Genomic DNA, 17,177 nt, shown 5'->3' with positions numbered 1-17,177 from the left:
ATATTATGGTTGTTGTGATTGTTGTTGTTGTTGTTATCTCCATTGTTACTGCTTTTGTTACCATTACTATTTTTTCCATATTTATTAGCAGAGATTACGGTTGTTGTCAGTAATTTTGTAAATGTAAAATATTGCATTGAGCTGTTATTTCTTTATTGTTTTTGATTAACGGCGACAAAACTACATTTTGGCAATAAAATATTTGGGTAAAGCCATGACAACAATAAAGGTCGAAAGAGTAAAGTGCATGACAAGGCAGGTTTCTTAGCTGCAAACACTTTTTGGCCAAGTTCCGCTTTAATAACAAATTCAAAATGATAATGGATTGGATTGGATCTCATTGGATTGGATTGGATTATTACAAACTAAAACCAGTTGATAGATGGTTAATTCGAACCATTAAACCCCTTAAATAAATGAATACATCCTTCAGAGGGATGTATATTATATTAAAATTATTATTAAGTTAATTAACAAAATCTGATTTTCATAGTGCTTTCTGGATAAGTAAATGGTTTTGTTTCTTTTTTTTGTTTTAAGAAAAACATGATCGTATATACATTTGGATTTAGTGAGTATCTACTACTATTTAATAATTATTTAACAGCTTTGCTGGCTTGGTCATGTCGTGAGAAAGGAAGAAAGTGATCCGACTACGAAAGTGTTTAACTCGATACTCGCCGGTGAAGAGACCGATTAGAGAACATCCGCATTTTCGCAAAAAAGGGGCCACCTAACAAACAATATGATGGCACTCGGTACTACAAACTGATGATGGTGAACAACTGATCAGGCTGACTGAAGAAGGACTGATCGCGACAGCGGCCAAGGACGACTCATGTCTCTAATGCCCAACTAAGTAAGTAAGTAATTAAGTAAGTATGTAAATAAGTTTGTAAGCAAGTCAGTAAGAAAATAAGTAAGTAAGAAAGTAAGTACGAAAGTAAGTAATTAAGTAAGTAAACGGTAATTATTTAGTAGTTACGTTAAGATAATATAATTTAATCAGCAATTTATATTATTGTTTTGGAGGCCGCAGAACAAATATGTACGTTCATAGTTGTTATTATAAATACATTATATCATTATAAATACGGTTATAATGTTAAATTTGGTTTTATTAATTTATCAATTCAAATTCATTTATTTGGTATATCATAAAAATAAAATAACGTAATGCTACCAGTACATCAAAAGAAAATTTGCGTAATTGTAGTATATTAAAAACATGTCACGGGAAGTACTTTTGACAGCCCTGTTCTAGATTGTAAAAAAATAAATAAATGTATAATGTAAGATTGGTGAAAACGAATTGAATTAGCGATATCCGCTAATTTGCATGTCACCAACTTATAAAACTTATAGAAAAAAACTACCCAAAAACTGTTTGTAGAAGTAGTCAAAAGAAGTTTAAAGGTTAGAAGTACAAAAATAATCTCTCAAAAGCACTCCACCTAATCACTACAAACCTACAGATTAATTTAAATAAATATAATTTTTTTTATAAAAATCGTGATATTTGCATATTTTTGAAAAATAAAATTTTTTCGTTTGTATTGTAATTACAGAATTCAAGTGTGAACCGAAACGTAAATAGCAGTCGACTCCACCAATATGGGTGTTTTAAAAGGAACTAAATCCAACAAAAGTTGTTCGCGCACAAAGCATTTCGAAATAAATGGTCGCTTGTTTTTTCGGGAAAACGGATACCATTACAGGAATGTAAAACGGTCAATTCCGCAAGATATACAACCATTTGTTTAACGGAAGTTTTCAGTGAAATACGGAAAACAAACAAACGCTGTCGGATCATTCATCATTTCCATCAATACAATGCAAGTGCTCACACATCTCGTCTGACAACCTTTTCGACTATTTAAACACTCAAAAAATCGAATCGAAACGGTTGAGTTATCCGCCGTACAGTCCTGATTTAGATTTTGCACCCAATAACTTCTGACGACATTCTTATTCCCGAACGTTAGGAATATATTGCGCGGGCAACGATTTTTGTCGGTGGAAGCAACTACGATGTTGCATTTAAAAACCATGTTTTTGAGGTGTCTAAAGAAGATTGGAAAAAATGCTTCGACAAATTGTTCGAATGTATGCAAAAGTGTATTAATCATAAAAGAGAATACTTTGAGAAACAATAAAGCAATTTTCAACGACAAGTTAGTATCTTTTCATTATTAGACTCAAAATAAAAATAGTGACCCTCGTAAGATCGTTGAAATAATAAAACTTTTAGCTTACTTTTTATCAAATAAATAGTTATTGATCAAAGTCCAAAAAGACTTCTCATTAATATAAAAATTAAAGTGGGGGTCTTGTCGAAAATTAAATTAAGAAGGGAGAGAATTAGAGTGAATATCACAAAAATAAAAGCTTTATTTATTACAAGATATAGAAATTAAAATCCAAAACAAAAGTTATTAAAAAAAAACATTAGCTGGAGAATATAAAGGTCCAGAAACTGGCTTATAGTATAACTCGGAGTTGTCTTAAACCATTTACACAAGGAAATTTTTATAATTTCTAAAATGATTTTTAAAAAATTTGTTAAATATCGTTGGAAAAAATTTTCTTCACACACTACCATAGACAAATATATAAATTCTATTATTTGAAAAAAACAAAAAAAATATTTTATATCAACATTTTTTGAGTCAAATCGAATTTATAAACTATTTTGCTCAATATTTTATTTTGTGATTAATTTTGTTAGATCGTGACAACGAAAAATTATTCGATATTCTTAATATCATTAGAACTCTGTGAAAAATGTTTGAGACTATAGAATTTGACAATCTTCCGCTTATGTTGACATATTTTGTCTGGGCCTATGTCGTTATAACGTTTGCTGCCTTCATGTGTATTTTCAAATATAGGAGATATAATTGCCACTTTGTAAGATTGTCAGAAATCAATTTTGACTTAAATTTTAATTCGTTTTCTTTCATTATAGATCGTGCAATTTATTTTCTCCTTAGTGGTCGATGTAGCCGTTTGTGTTGGTTTATGGACTTTTAATGATTCCCTCAGGAGACGTGATGTAAATATGGAAAATTTCGACACAGAATATTCTAACGAAATTGTGACTTGGAAATTGGCTATGAATATCATACAGAGAAGTGTAAGATTTTATTTATTTTCAATTTATTGTATATCTATGGTGATTATATTAGTGATTATATCCTGCTACTGAATCAATTATCCTTAAAACTACTACAGTAGACTAACAACCTCCACCTGTTAAAATTTCTAAACGCTCTCACGAACTTTGTTTGGCTAACATGATTCATTATAACACGAATATAGAAATACTACAACTGTTGTATAATAAACGTGTTGTTGTTTTACATGGTATTACGTTATCCGGGCTAAAATTAAGAACCAACCGTAACTTGGTGCAATACAACACTTATCATTACCATACAAAAAGAAATACAATAGTGAGAAGCTACCAACATTTATGTCTGACTTAACTTATAAGAACCTATGCTATTGTTATAGAACTAAGAAACTATTCTTATAAACTAAAAGTACATGTATACAAGGATACATATATATGATTGATTATAGGCTTGCTGAAGAGCGTAGCTATTATAACTCATAAAACTTATATTTCATAATAACCTTAATAAATTCATTTTTTTACATACCAATATTTTTAATTATTGTTTAGATAGAGGCCTTTAATTGCATTCAAGAAACAGTTGTTAGTCTTTATAGTGTATTCAAATCTTCTATAACTGAGAATTGGGATAAATTAATGATGCTGGCTTAGATTTATATTGAATTTGAAAAATTAAGGTTATTGTTTGATCAAATGAATATATATAGCAGAGAAGTTCTTTCAAAAAACATGAATCACTCTATTACATTATTTATAATAGTTTTTGTAAACAAAAATAGTTCATCAGGCTGTACAGGATATGTTAAACTTAAAAATTTATTTCTTAAACAGCAGAACAGGCAAACTATATAAATATAAATTATTTCTACCAGGTTGTTGAACTAATGCCTAACGCCTTCTTAAGATCTTCTTTAAGGCGTTAGGCATTGCTTTTACAACACGTATTATTTTTTTAATATATTTCTAGCAATAACAATATATATTAAGTACATTTATTAATGAGTCGCGAAAATTTTCTAAACGCCAATATTTTTTTCATTTTTACTAGTTGGACTGTTGTGGAACTTTTGGACCCGATGATTATATATATTTGCAAAATATGCTAATGTCCTGCTACAATAATATCACTAACTGCAGTAATTAATCACTGCTAAATGGTTTTCCATTCTTTTATTTTTTGTTATAATTGAACGTTAAATAAAATAATTATAAAAAGTGTTTGAAATTATATTTTATTAATATTACTTACTTGAGGACTTAAAAACTAACAATTATGACTACTTCAATTTTAAGTGACAGTTTCCGGTTCATTATCTTCAACTATGAAGTGGTATCTGTATTATATCATTGGTTAAGTTTTACGTTGTTTATGAGACACTCGAAGATGTTTGCTTTGAATTTATTGTGAATTAAGTTTCGCATAAAACTGCAAATCTTTAAAATTTGTTGTATCTGTTGTCACTTGGTATGTAATTAAACTCTAAAGCACGTTTCACCTTGAAGGTGTTATCGTCGTTGCATACATATCAATGTATTTTATGATTTTTGCTTCTGGAGAAACTCTAGTATCTGTAAATTAAGATCAAGAGATTTGATTTTGAAAATAGCAAAGACACAGTTTTAAATTTAAAAGACACAGAGCGCTGGACATAAACATAAGTAAATCTTACATAATGTATTGTAGTATCTCAACGTGTGGCACTGAGATAAAGTGATTATCGTTGCTGCTTCCCAAACCCGAACTTATATTTTCACACTCTGTTTAACAGTACAAAATTGATTTTGAATGAAGTTATTTATTTTTAAACTCAGAATAAAAAGATATTTCGTATACTTTTCTTCTGACAACAGGACTAGATATATATATTGTGGAACGTTGGCACAGCGCACCGTTCAACAAATGGCACTACTGAAGTAAAGGACTTGAGTCCTTTTTCGTTCTTCGTATTCTCGAATGTCGTTATTGTGTTAAAACTATATCATATCAGGACTAAGGTTATGATAAAACGGTGCCTTAAATAATCAATTTTTTCAATATACTTTATGGTTTCTATTTTAAAGTTTATATATATGTAGGATTCCTTTTTATTAGAATCAAAACTAATTAATTAAATTACAAAAAAATATATATAAATGAAAAAAACTGTTTGTTCTTCCGCACACACGTCATTACTTCACACGTCTTCTTTCTGCACTGCCACACTACGTTTGTTTCTTCTTTTTTACTTCCTTATGCTCGTGTGCTGGCGTTGCCAGATCTGCGTCCCACAATCGGCCATCCTGCGATTCGTTCGACCCGAATGAAGTGTCATTGTCAGCAACTGCCCAAGGCTTCATATACTCTGCGCAACTGCTAGTCCGCTTTGACCCTTCGCTTTTTCCGATTTTTATAACATCATACGTATCGTTTGATTTAACTCTCTCGACCTCGTAAGGTCCTAAGTATTTTGGTTTTAGCTTCAGTCCTCCCGAAAACTGCGTCCTTTTGATTGCGACTACGTCGCCTACTTTGTACTTTACGGCTAGCCTGCGTCTTTGGTTATATGCATTCTTATTTTCTAACTGGATTTTCAGTATTTGTTGCTTTGCGCGTTGCCTCGTTTCTTCTCGGTCTTCATTAAAAATCGTTGTAATTTCCTCTTCGATAATTTTTTTGATCTGAATATCTTCCTTTGTTTGCATTTTAGCACCAATTAATAATTCAAAAGGCGTCGTTCCAGTACTTCTGCAATACGTGGAGTTTATTATCTGCTGCACTTTGTCAACATTTTTATACCATTTAGTTGGATCTGCCATGCTTAATTTTGCCAAAACTGGTGCAATTATGCTATTCAATCTTTCGACTTGTCCGTTGGCCCTGGCTAAGCCCGTAGTAATTTTGATGTGTTTAATACTTTCACCCTCGCAATACTTACGAAAATCATCTGAAGAGAAAGCAGCACCTCGGTCTGATATTATTTGATTAGGATTACCAAAAACTATGCTTTGCGTACGCAATCGGGATATAGCCTCGTTAGCTGATGTGGTTCGAGTTGGATATATCCAACAGAATTTAGTAAAAGAGTCAATAACGACAAAGATATGCTTATATTGTTTGTTCGTTGATTCTAATGGTCCCAAAAAATCAACATGGTACGTGTGTAATGGTATACTTTCTTTAATCAATGAGTGTAGTTCGCCTTCTTGCTTACCCTGCTTCCGATTCACAACGATACATGGAATACAATTCATAATGTGTTTTTGTATTTTTTCTTCCAATTGAGGTATAAAATAGTCATTTCGGAGTAGTTCACTTGTTTTTTTTACGGCAAAATGTCCCTTTTCATGTGCATGTCTAATTATTTCACGCTGCATACTCTTAGGTACAACAATAAGTTCTTGGTCATTTCTCAGCTTATACAACAACTCTCCTTTCTTAAAATAATCGTTGTATGAAGATTTTTCTTGTAGAATATCCGATATCGTTTTCAGGTTTTTGTCTTGCATCTGTGCTCTCCGTATTTTAGAAAGAATATTATCTTCATCTATGCACATAACGGCGTAGCGGCTTAAAGCATCAACATGCTTCATTCGCGAACCAACACGATGCTGAACTTCGTAATCGTACTCCTCTAAGAACAATATCCAACGGGCTACTCTCGTGCACAAGTCTTTCTTTCCCAATGTCATCGCAAATGCGTTACAATCAGTAACGAGCTTAAAATGCATACCCAGAAATGTATACTCTAAACTTTTTGAAAGCTTCAATAACAGCCAATATTTCTAGTTCGTAACTTGTATATTTTCTTTGTGCGTCAGTGGTTTTTTTACTCATATAATACACAGGATGCCATTGTTCGTCGTCTGGTGATTTTTGCAATAAAACGGCTCCATATCCTTCTATCGAAGCATCTGTATGCACTTCCGTTTCAGATTTTTGATTAAAAATGTTTAGTACCGGTTTTTCGCTTAAGATGGTCTTCAACGTATTAAATGCAGTAATCTGTTCATCTTTTATTTCAAATTTCACATTGTGTTTCCTTAAATCTGTTAAAGGCTTGGCAATTAGCGAGAATTTAGGTATGAATTTTCTAAAATAACTCGCCAACCCAAGAAAACTTTCCAATTGTTTTAATGTTTGCGGCAATTTGTATTTGCGTAGAGCTTCAACCTTAACTTCTGACGGTGATATTTTTTGATCTTGTATTGTGTGCCCTAGAAATTCCACTTTTCTCATTAGAAACTTGCATTTTTTAAAATTCAATTCAAGTCCAAAGTCTGCACACCGCTGTAATACAACTTTTAGGTTTTGTACGGCTTGTTCTTCATTTGCTGCGGGTATAATGATATCATCAACGTATGGTAAAGCTATACCTTCATTAGTTAATTCACGAAATATCGCGTTTATATGTCTTTGAAAAACACCTGGTGAGTTCGACAATCCAAATGGCACTCTACAGAATTGATATTGTCCATTATGTGTAACAAATGACGTGTATTTACGACATAATTCTGCCACGGGCACATGGAAAAATCCATTCTTTAAGTCAATTGTACTGAACACCTTACCACTTTGTAGCCGATCGAGTTGGTCTTCTATTAGTGGCAACGGAAAACGGTCTTTCACCAATACTTTATTAATTCTTCTAAAGTCAATACACAAGCGTGGTGTACCGTCGCGTTTTTTTATCAATACAACTGGGCTACTGAATTCTGACTCCGATCGTTCAATTACACCATTTTTCAACCACTGTTCCACTTGCTCATCCACAATGCACCTCTCCGTGAACGGTAATCTACGCGGCCTAGAATAAATGGGTGTTTCGTCTTTGAGCACTATGTACATCGCCACTTGTGTTGTTTTACATTGATTCGGCTGATAATTTATGATCATTTCACGTACCTGTCGTCTCGCATTCTCACTAGCGGTTTTGTCGATATCAATCGTTTTGTTGTCATTTACTAAGTCAATTTTCATTATTTTAGCTTCTTCGTCTATGGGATCGTCTTCGTCGAGGATTTTACGAACGTTTATACCATCACGATTAAATAAAATTTCAGCGTATAAGCATAGTTCTTCGCCAATGATCACTTGTAAGTCCATGCACCGAATTGGAACGACATAAAAATCTAATATGAACTCATTATCGTCAATTTTAATTAAGTTTTTAAAATGTCCAATCGGTTTAATCCTATTTGAATTGCGATCACTACCGAAACCAATTAAACATACGTTACATTTTTCTAAGATAGGCTTATTCAACTTGTTGTATAAGTCTTCGCGAATTATATTAAATTTACTGCCTGTATCGAATAGGGCTGCGCACTGTAAATTGCCAATAAAAATGGATTTGGTAGTTAAATTGTTTTTTTGCTGTAAACTGCGCGTATTTATTTTGTTTTCGGCTTGTTCACAGTTTTTAGAAATATGTCCGTACTGGTTGCACTTAAAGCATTTAGTACCTCGATTTTTATTTTTGCAATTCATGGACAAATGTCCCTTTTCACCACAATTGTAGCATTTCACTTCTGTTTTATTTGTTGAGAAACTTTTCTTTTCGCTTTGTTTAAAATCGTTAACTTGCTTACTTTTTTCACACATTGTTTCATATGATCTTAATTTGTCTTTAAATTCATTAAGGTTCTTTGCACCATATAGTATCATTTTATTTACATAACCGTCTCTAATTCCATCTATTATATACTGAATCAGCGCTTCGTCTTCGATATTGCCGCGAGATGCGATATCTTTCATTTGATAAAAATATTCAAACACATTTTCATCTTTTTTTATTTTGCGAGCACTAAGTTGCTTATGCAATTGTGCGCTATTTGTTGTTGTTCGAAACTCATTTAACAGGGCGTGTTTTAAAGCACACCACGAATTTAAACCTCTTTCACTCAAAATAAAAAGTTTAGCAATGCCTCTAAGAGATTTTTTTGCAAACACTAGTTTTTGAAACCCATCCCAACACATCAGTGCAGCTTGTTCCTCGAATTCTTCAATCCACCTTTCTACCGAAATGATATTTGTGCCATCAAATGGTCTAATTGAGTCCTCTATATCGCGAAAGTTCATTGCAAATTTTGGTGCTTCTCTTTGTAAAAATTTTGTACGTGTGTACGCTGCTGCTTTATTATTATCATCCACTTCAAACATTTTATTGCCATTATCGTCACGAGATTTTTTAAACTCGCGTTCATTGCCTCTGAAAGTGCGTTTACTGTCAACGTCATCATCGACTTCTTCATCTCCTTCTTCGTCATCATCATCATCGACTTCTTCATCTCCTTCTTCGTCATTACATTCATCGTCGTTTGCGTTTTCGGACAACAAAAAATTTTTACGTAGATTTCGAAATATGTGCAGTTGTACATCTTTAACACAATAACTTATATTTAGTACAATACAAATTGAAACCAAATCACGTTCAGTCAAATTATTTTTAATATATTCGCATTTGCTTGCATACGCCTTGTCATTTTCGTCGTAATCGAATCCAGAAAATTCTCTCAATCTCTTTCGATTATTTCTATCACCTTCTTCTTGGTATATAAATTTATGCAACGCTATTATTATGTTTTTGCTGCTACTGCGCAGGCTGCTGCTTACGAAGTCATTTAAGCAAGTCATTGTGTAGACTGAATTTCACAATTGCCGGAAATTCAAATCCCTGTTGAGCCCCCAATTTGTAGGATTCCTTTTTATTAGAATCAAAACTAATTAATTAAATTACAAAAAAAATATATATAAATGAAAAAAAACTGTTTGTTCTTCCGCACACACGTCATTACTTCACACGTCTTCTTTCTGCACTGCCGCACTACGTTTGTTTCTTCTTTTTTACTTCCTTATGCTCGTGTGCTGGCGTTGCCAGATCTGCGTCCCACATACATATAGATGCGTATGAATATATTTATAATAAACAAATTATAACATGCTTGAATTGACAACATCAATTCTAATTATTCGGAAGCTGCAAGTCAACATGCTCGGTCATCTGTATTGTCATGGCATCGGTGTTGGAGGTGTTTGATAGGTGATTTTTTGGCTTCGCCATATATATGTTATTGCAATGGTGAAATAAGGAAACAATATTAATGCAATGTAGCTGGTTATTAGGCTATATGTACCTGGACTAATAGCATCAGTTGGAAGACTGGAACTCTAGATGTGGGCTATTTTTTGTTGAATAAGTTCAAGCTCATGGATTGAGGGTGACAATGGTTTGACGCGGATGTTATTGCTGGAATATTGTTTTGTCCATTTTACAGATAGATTAAACCTTGTGATTGATACCTTCATTGAAGTAACCATTTTTTGACGACCTTGAATCGTAATTTGTTCATTTCTGATGATGCATTCAGGTTCTAATTTAATCAAACCACTGCCCACTAAAGTTAATTGAAATGCTTCCTGTCGTTAAGCGACACGACTTTTCTTTCTGTCATTTTTCCAAAGGTCGGATCTTCTAAGTTATCGTCTTCAGGAAATAATGGAGCTAATCTGTGCACCGATATTTTAAATACCCCCTTTATTGTTTGAGTGTCTGACGGAAGATCATCATCCCAATCGAGTTTTAACTGCCATGCTCCTTGCAACAAGATTTTTCCGGTGACCAAGATTGGACCAATAATACCCAAAGGGTCATATATGTGTGCTAAATCGGAGCTCATAGATCTTTTTGTTGTGTGACTATGCTTTCGAATGTTAACCTTGATACGAAATAAATCTGAATTTGGTGACCACAAAAGACCCAACGTCTTTGTGAATTGGGTTTCCTTGGAGTCAAAATTGAGATTACTTCTAGATCTTCTGGAGCGATTTCATGTAAAAGTTTTGGGTTGTTTGCACACCATTTTTTTAGTTTCATTCCGGCCTTGCCTAGAATTGTTATTAACTGTTGTTGAATTAGTAACGCTTAGTTGATAGTATCAGCTCCTATGAGACCGTCGCAACATAAAAGTCCCTTTTCAAAGATGTGGTGCCATATGAATAATTTCCTTAATATTCATCAGCCAATTTTGTTAAACAGCGTGTTGCTAAATATACCGCTGCTCGTGTGCCATAAGTGACTGTGTTCAATTGATAATAATTAAGTAGTTCTGTGGGACTTTCTCGCCACATGATGGGTTGCAGATTTCGATCATCCTTGTTAACCCATATCTGACGGTACATTTCTTCAGTTTTTAAAACATATTTGTGCATTCTAAATCTCAGCAAAATCGAAAACAGTTCGTCTTGAACTTTTGGACCATTAATTATTATGTCATTTAATAACGACCCTGATAGTTTGTGTACTGATACGTCAAATACAACTCGCAGTTTTGATGTTGAGCTGTCTGGACGTAGCACACAGTGGTGCGGGATGAAATATTGGGGAGATATTATTTCGCTACCGCTGAATTTTGTCATGCGTCCCAATGCTTCATATTCCCTCATAAATGAAACATATTGATTCTTTAGATCAGGATTTTGAATGAAACGGCGCTCGATTGTCTTGAACCTTTCGTAAGCGATTCCTTTTGTATCTGGTAACACTGAGGTATGATTCTTTAGTGGGAGTTTCACAACAAATCTGCTATCACTTCCTCGAAAAGTGTGTTGCAAAAAATGTGACTCACAACGCAATTCGTCTTCTGTGAGTTCCGAAGTTGAATCTGGAATTTCCTCTGATTCCCAGAATTTCAATATAGATTCTTCTAGGTCCTTAGTAGTGCATATACCACAAGTCACCGTGCTTGAATTTGAAGTTTCAACATTGCTAGCTACAACCCATCCAAAAATAGAATTCTGAAGTGTTGGAAGATTACCTGCTAGTTTTATTTGACCTTCAATAAGTAACTTGAAAAAGATATCTGCTCCTAACAAGCAGTCGATTCGGCCAGGTTTATTAAAATCTCGAATCCCAGGATTCGATATTCAAATAATGCATTGGCTGATCTGAAACGATTATTGGTATGATATGTGCATCCATCTCTGCTACAAATTCGTTCAACGTTTATTTTACTCCTACGCCTTCCATATTCATAAGCATTGACTTAGGCTTGCAGCCCAGTTTTTTTGACAGGCGGTTTGTTATGAGATTGATTTGAGAGCCAGAGTCCAATACTGCTCTGCATTCAATTTGTCTTCCGTTTGATGCCAGCAATCTTATTCTGGCCGTCCTTAATAAGACATAATTAGATTCCTTATTGGTATTGTTTGTTAAAAGGGTTATTTTATTTGATGATTGGTTTGAAACTGAAGCATAAACTGGTTGTTGAGGCATTGAGTTACTTCCTTGAAGAGCAGTACCTTTTGTATATTAATTCCCCTTTGGATTATGTATCAAAGTGTTATGTCTTTTAGAACACTGAGGCAGTTGACACACAAATTGAACTCTTTTAAGATGATTTATTTTGCACTTTGCAGATAAAGATTTTATTGCAGAGTTTTTGCATAAAATGCAAAGTAAAGCGTTACACCAAAAAATTAGATCGCTTTCATTTTGTATTGGTGTTTGAAAGCGTTTCGTTTCTGTTTGTATATTTTTTTTTTGTTTGATATTTTGATGCTATGAGTACATGATTTATGCATAGTATGTACTTATGAGTTTAATTTTTGTTTAAAATAAAAGTTTTTAAAATAATATTTTATTTTAATAAATTTTATATTATAATTTCTAATATTTGTATAATTTTAGTACAATTATATGTTATACATTAATACAAAACACAACATTTTTGTATATGATTTCTTATATTGACATTGAATCGTAGATAAAGAAGTTGTGTATATCCATATATATTGTGTATATCCATTAAAAGCATTTTTATGCTTTTAATTTATTTTGCTGTTTGAAAAGTTATAGAAAAAGAATTTAAATGTAAATAGTATGAGTATGAGTTGTTTTAGCAACAATTATATTGAAAAACAAAGTTAACAAATATAATAAGGTGCTTTTATATAAAAATTTAGTTGAATATCTGTCATTATTATTTAATTTTAAAATATTATAAGTTATTAAAGTATTGTTTACTTGTCGCTGTGTATTATCGTAATACAAAAGAAATCTACGCATAAAGGGCCTAAATTATTGATTTTATTTAAAACATTTCTCTCAATTTATACAAAATTACCTTAAAACTAACTTAACTAATTTTACTAATTTTAGTGGACTGTATTATTTTTAATTACATTTCAAACAAGGTTCAAAAAACGACGGAAGTCCAGGCACTTGTGATTTTTTCTTCTATTGTCTTTAGAAATATATTTTTATTATCATAATTAGATACGGATAATTAGATATTTAAAAATGTTACAATGTTAGCTATTATAGGATATTTTTTACCCATGTTTTTATTTAGTTCATAATTCGGAGAATCTGAACGATAACAGACTTATAATAATAATAAACTGTTCATTATAACAAATAAGTGTTTATGCTTGAACAATAATTCATATTATTGTTCAGGTAGATACAGAGAACGGCTAGAAATGACTACTTGCTCTGATTATATAAGTTCTAACGTGCAGATTGATGTTAAATTGGATATGTTCCTTGAAAAAGTTCGCGATGCGTGGGGAAACCAGACTTTGAAAAAGCGTTTTGACCCAAAAAATGAATGGTTTGATAGCCAGTGTCATGAACTTAGAAAAAATATGTTTCATTTTCTTAATTTAGTTCGAAAATACAATCTGGATACCCATCGTACTTCTTACTTTGTACTCAGATCTCGATATGCATACCTCTGCCGTAATAAAAAACTTCAATGGCAATTAAAAAATATTGAAGCACTTAATACTGTTAAATATGCTTCTGACTGGTGGAATCTAGCAAAAAATTTGAAAAACAGTCCTCTCAAAGTAGCTAATTCTTTACAATGTAAAGACTTTCGTATTCACTATGAGTCCCTGCTTACATGGAATTCCGACCTTCCAGTTATCTCTTGGTGTCTTCCGCCTTTTCTCAATCCTTTTCATGATTCTCCTTTTGAATTTCGTGAACTCCAGCTTGTGCTTGCAAACACCAAATCTAACAAAGCTTCAGGTAACGACAGTATTCCTTATGAGTTCTACAAAAATGCTCCTGTTGGTTTTCTTAACGAGTTACTTACGCTATATAATTATATATTTCTTCACGGTTCTTCACGAAGAAGGTATGATTCTTCGTTTTTAAAATCGATGGTTCAACCCATGTTTAAAAAAGGAGATCCCAATATAGTTACTAAATATCGTGGATTATCATTGCTGGACTCTATATATAAAATATTTACTGGTATACTACTTTCGCGTATGAATAGCTGAGTTGAGCTCAATAATATATTAAATGAATACCAAGCTGGATTCCGGAGATCTTACTCAACTGTTGATAATATTTTTAATCTAACCTCTATTATACATATGCCTTTTTTGTGGATTTTTCATGTGCATTTGACACTATACCCAGGAATGCCTTATTTTTCAAATTAGCTTCTTTAGGTTTGTCTCATAAGTTTTTGAGCACACTGATGAAATTATACTCGAACACCAGCAGTTGCGTAAGGGACGGTAATCTTATATCTTCTTCATTTAAAGTTACTCAAGGTGTAAAACAAGGATGTCTCCTCAGCCCGATTTTGTTCTCCCTATACTTAAATGATCTGCCTGACTTTTTAACGGGTGGAGTACCTATTAACTCAACTAATATAAAAGTGCTTTTATATGCTGACGATGTGGTTCTACTTGCGGATTCACCTGATGTATTGCAAATTACGATAGATGATTTATTTAGATTTTGTTCACAATGGGGTCTTATCGCGAATCTAGATAAATCTAAGATAATGATTTTCAGAAAAGGTTCTAGAGTAAGTAATTCGTTGTCGTGGAAATTTGGGGAAAGACAAGTAGAAATTGTCAATGAATATAAATATCTCGAAATATTATTTACGTATAACCTTTCCTACAACAAACATTTGACTTCTAAACTCTCCTTAGGTAAAAGTGCAATTAACTCGACATGGGCAAAGTATTTGTCTAATCCTAAAATAACTTTTAAAAATAAATTGAAAATTTTCTATACGGCAGCACTTTCGATTGTACTTTATAAAAAAGATTTTTTATAAAAAAGATACTATTTCTACCCACTAACACCCCCAACTATATGCTCCACTTAGAAACGGGTTTACCGACGCAGTTCTTAGACACAATACAAATACATTTCGCATATGTAAGAAAAATTCTTAATCTCCCCCCCACAAGGCTTCCTCGAATATTAGCGGAACTTATAATTAGTAAAGGTATATATTGGGCCAAAGATTGGGAAAATATGTGTTTAGAACTGGGTGTTCAAATAACCAGTTTTAGAAGAATGGACCTTAAATTATTGCACAAAAATATTATAACTTTATATGAACGGAGGGAACACGATTCTTTTGTAACGAATGCTAGGTCGGGATCTTATGACATGTACCCACAGCTACAATATGATATTATGCATAATTTTTATTTCGAAAACACTCAGCACATATCGAGCCTATTTATTAAATGTAGAGGCGGTCTTTTTAATCTGAACGGTAGAGAGTTTAATACATCTGATCGTGATTGTTCTATATGTAATCGTCATGAAATAGAAAATATATGTCATATTATTGGTGTATGTCCAATTTTCAGAGAACATAGGCGTAGTTTTTTTGATAAAGCACTTCTGTCTGAAGAAGAAGTGAAAATCTTATTAAACGGTAGCAATATTTATAAACTGTATAATTTTATGAAAAGTGTTTTGAGTTACAGAAAATTATTTATTGAAGAATTTATATAAATAATAATGTTAATATTATGCACCTTCTTTTGTATGCCAATCTGACACACAACAAATATGTTATTGTCAATTTAGATTTTAAGTAAAATTCTATAATTTTTGTAAGTGCTGTATGAATTTTTTTTGAATCAATAAATAATAATAATAATAATTCACATAAAATATTTATATTAAATGTAATATAAAGTTTTTTTTAGAAACTGAACTCTTTAATTCACAATTTAAAAGTATTGCCCGGTAATATATCCCTTTAATTATTGCAACTAAATTTATTTCAAAAACAGCAATAATATTTGCTTAAACTAATTTTCTATTTCTATTTTTTTAAAACTATTTTTATTTATTTATTAATGATTTCTTTCATTTTACGCATTTTGTCTTTTATTAATATACATAAGAAACTTTTCTTTTGTGTAAAGCAATCATTTGCAAAATTTGCAGGGTGAATTAATCATTTGCAATTTTTTTGTAAAGTTTTGCAGTTTACTTTTGCAAAGCGCAAAGCGCAAAGTAAAAAGTATTGGTGCAACAGAAAGTGCAAAGAAACCAGTTTTTTGTCAAATATTTCACTTTTCTTTTCATACTTTACTTTTCATTGAAAAGTACTTTGCATAACTCAATTCTCAAATTAATTCTTTGTGTTCTCAATGAGAGAAAAATGGTCAAAGACTCCTAAACGTTTGCAAAGTGCAAAGTGAAAAGTGTTGGTGCAACAGGGCACAGCTCTGGAGGTGACTGCAGCAAACACCAACTATCCAGCTAAGTGAAAAATTTTATTTTCTTTTTAAATATATATATAGATTGAAACACAATAACGGTGCATAGAGTTTGAGTTTAAGAAGAATTTATATTTTCTACCAATAGTTATTGTTTTACTTACAGGTTTCTTGCTGGTGACATCTTCAACGAAGATGCGAATTCACGGGTAAGAGTAACATTGTAAAAAGTGTCGTTTTCAATACTCCTCTGTGCTCACTTTTCTTTAATTATATATATATTGATATATATCGATATAACAACTTCTGTTTATATAGATTTAAATTTAATTTTGAACTATGTTTTTATGGCTTTTCCTTTTTGTTCATTTACATTGTTTTACTTCAAATAAAAATTTGTTATTGTGATTTAAATAGGTTAAAGATATAGTTTAAATAGTTTATATTTGGAATAATTTTTCAAATTATTAGACAAGAATCAGGAAAAGAAGAAACTTTTGGATCTTTAGGAATAATAATTTAATAATCTAGTTTTCTTTGCTTCAATATTTTTTTAATTTT

General features: G+C 32.0%; 3 protein-coding genes across 3 annotated transcripts in view; 1 reads left to right on the top strand and 2 right to left on the bottom strand.

The window, feature by feature from the left end:
- The first annotated feature begins 2,674 nt into the window (after positions 1 to 2,674).
- LOC119662316 lies at positions 2,675 to 4,325 on the top strand. Its single transcript, XM_038071912.1, has 3 exons — positions 2,675 to 2,910; positions 2,969 to 3,136; positions 4,188 to 4,325. Exons 1-3 carry the CDS (start codon positions 2,785 to 2,787, stop codon positions 4,281 to 4,283), a joined length of 390 nt encoding a protein of 129 aa, XP_037927840.1. The 5' UTR covers positions 2,675 to 2,784; the 3' UTR covers positions 4,284 to 4,325.
- A 2,511-nt stretch (positions 4,326 to 6,836) lies between these two features.
- LOC119688387 lies at positions 6,837 to 9,752 on the bottom strand. Its single transcript, XM_038103067.1, has 2 exons — positions 9,011 to 9,752; positions 6,837 to 8,866 (listed from the first exon to the last, which is right to left on the bottom strand). The coding sequence occupies exons 1-2, from the start codon at positions 9,750 to 9,752 to the stop codon at positions 6,837 to 6,839; spliced, it is 2,772 nt and encodes a 923-aa protein (XP_037958995.1).
- A 1,371-nt stretch (positions 9,753 to 11,123) lies between these two features.
- The window catches only part of LOC119688386, a 27,991-nt gene continuing 21,937 nt past the window's right edge, over positions 11,124 to 17,177 (bottom strand). The window contains exon 2 of the mRNA XM_038103066.1: positions 11,124 to 11,950. Coding sequence (XP_037958994.1) covers positions 11,124 to 11,950 — 827 coding nt within the window. The remainder of the gene's footprint in view (positions 11,951 to 17,177) is intronic.

This window comes from Teleopsis dalmanni, chromosome X (genome assembly GCF_002237135.1).
Source record: "Teleopsis dalmanni isolate 2A chromosome X, ASM223713v2, whole genome shotgun sequence".
Taxonomy (NCBI): Eukaryota; Metazoa; Arthropoda; class Insecta; order Diptera; family Diopsidae; genus Teleopsis; species Teleopsis dalmanni.
The sequence above is the reverse complement of the archived record's forward strand: the minus strand, read 5'-3'. Positions and strand labels throughout refer to the sequence as shown.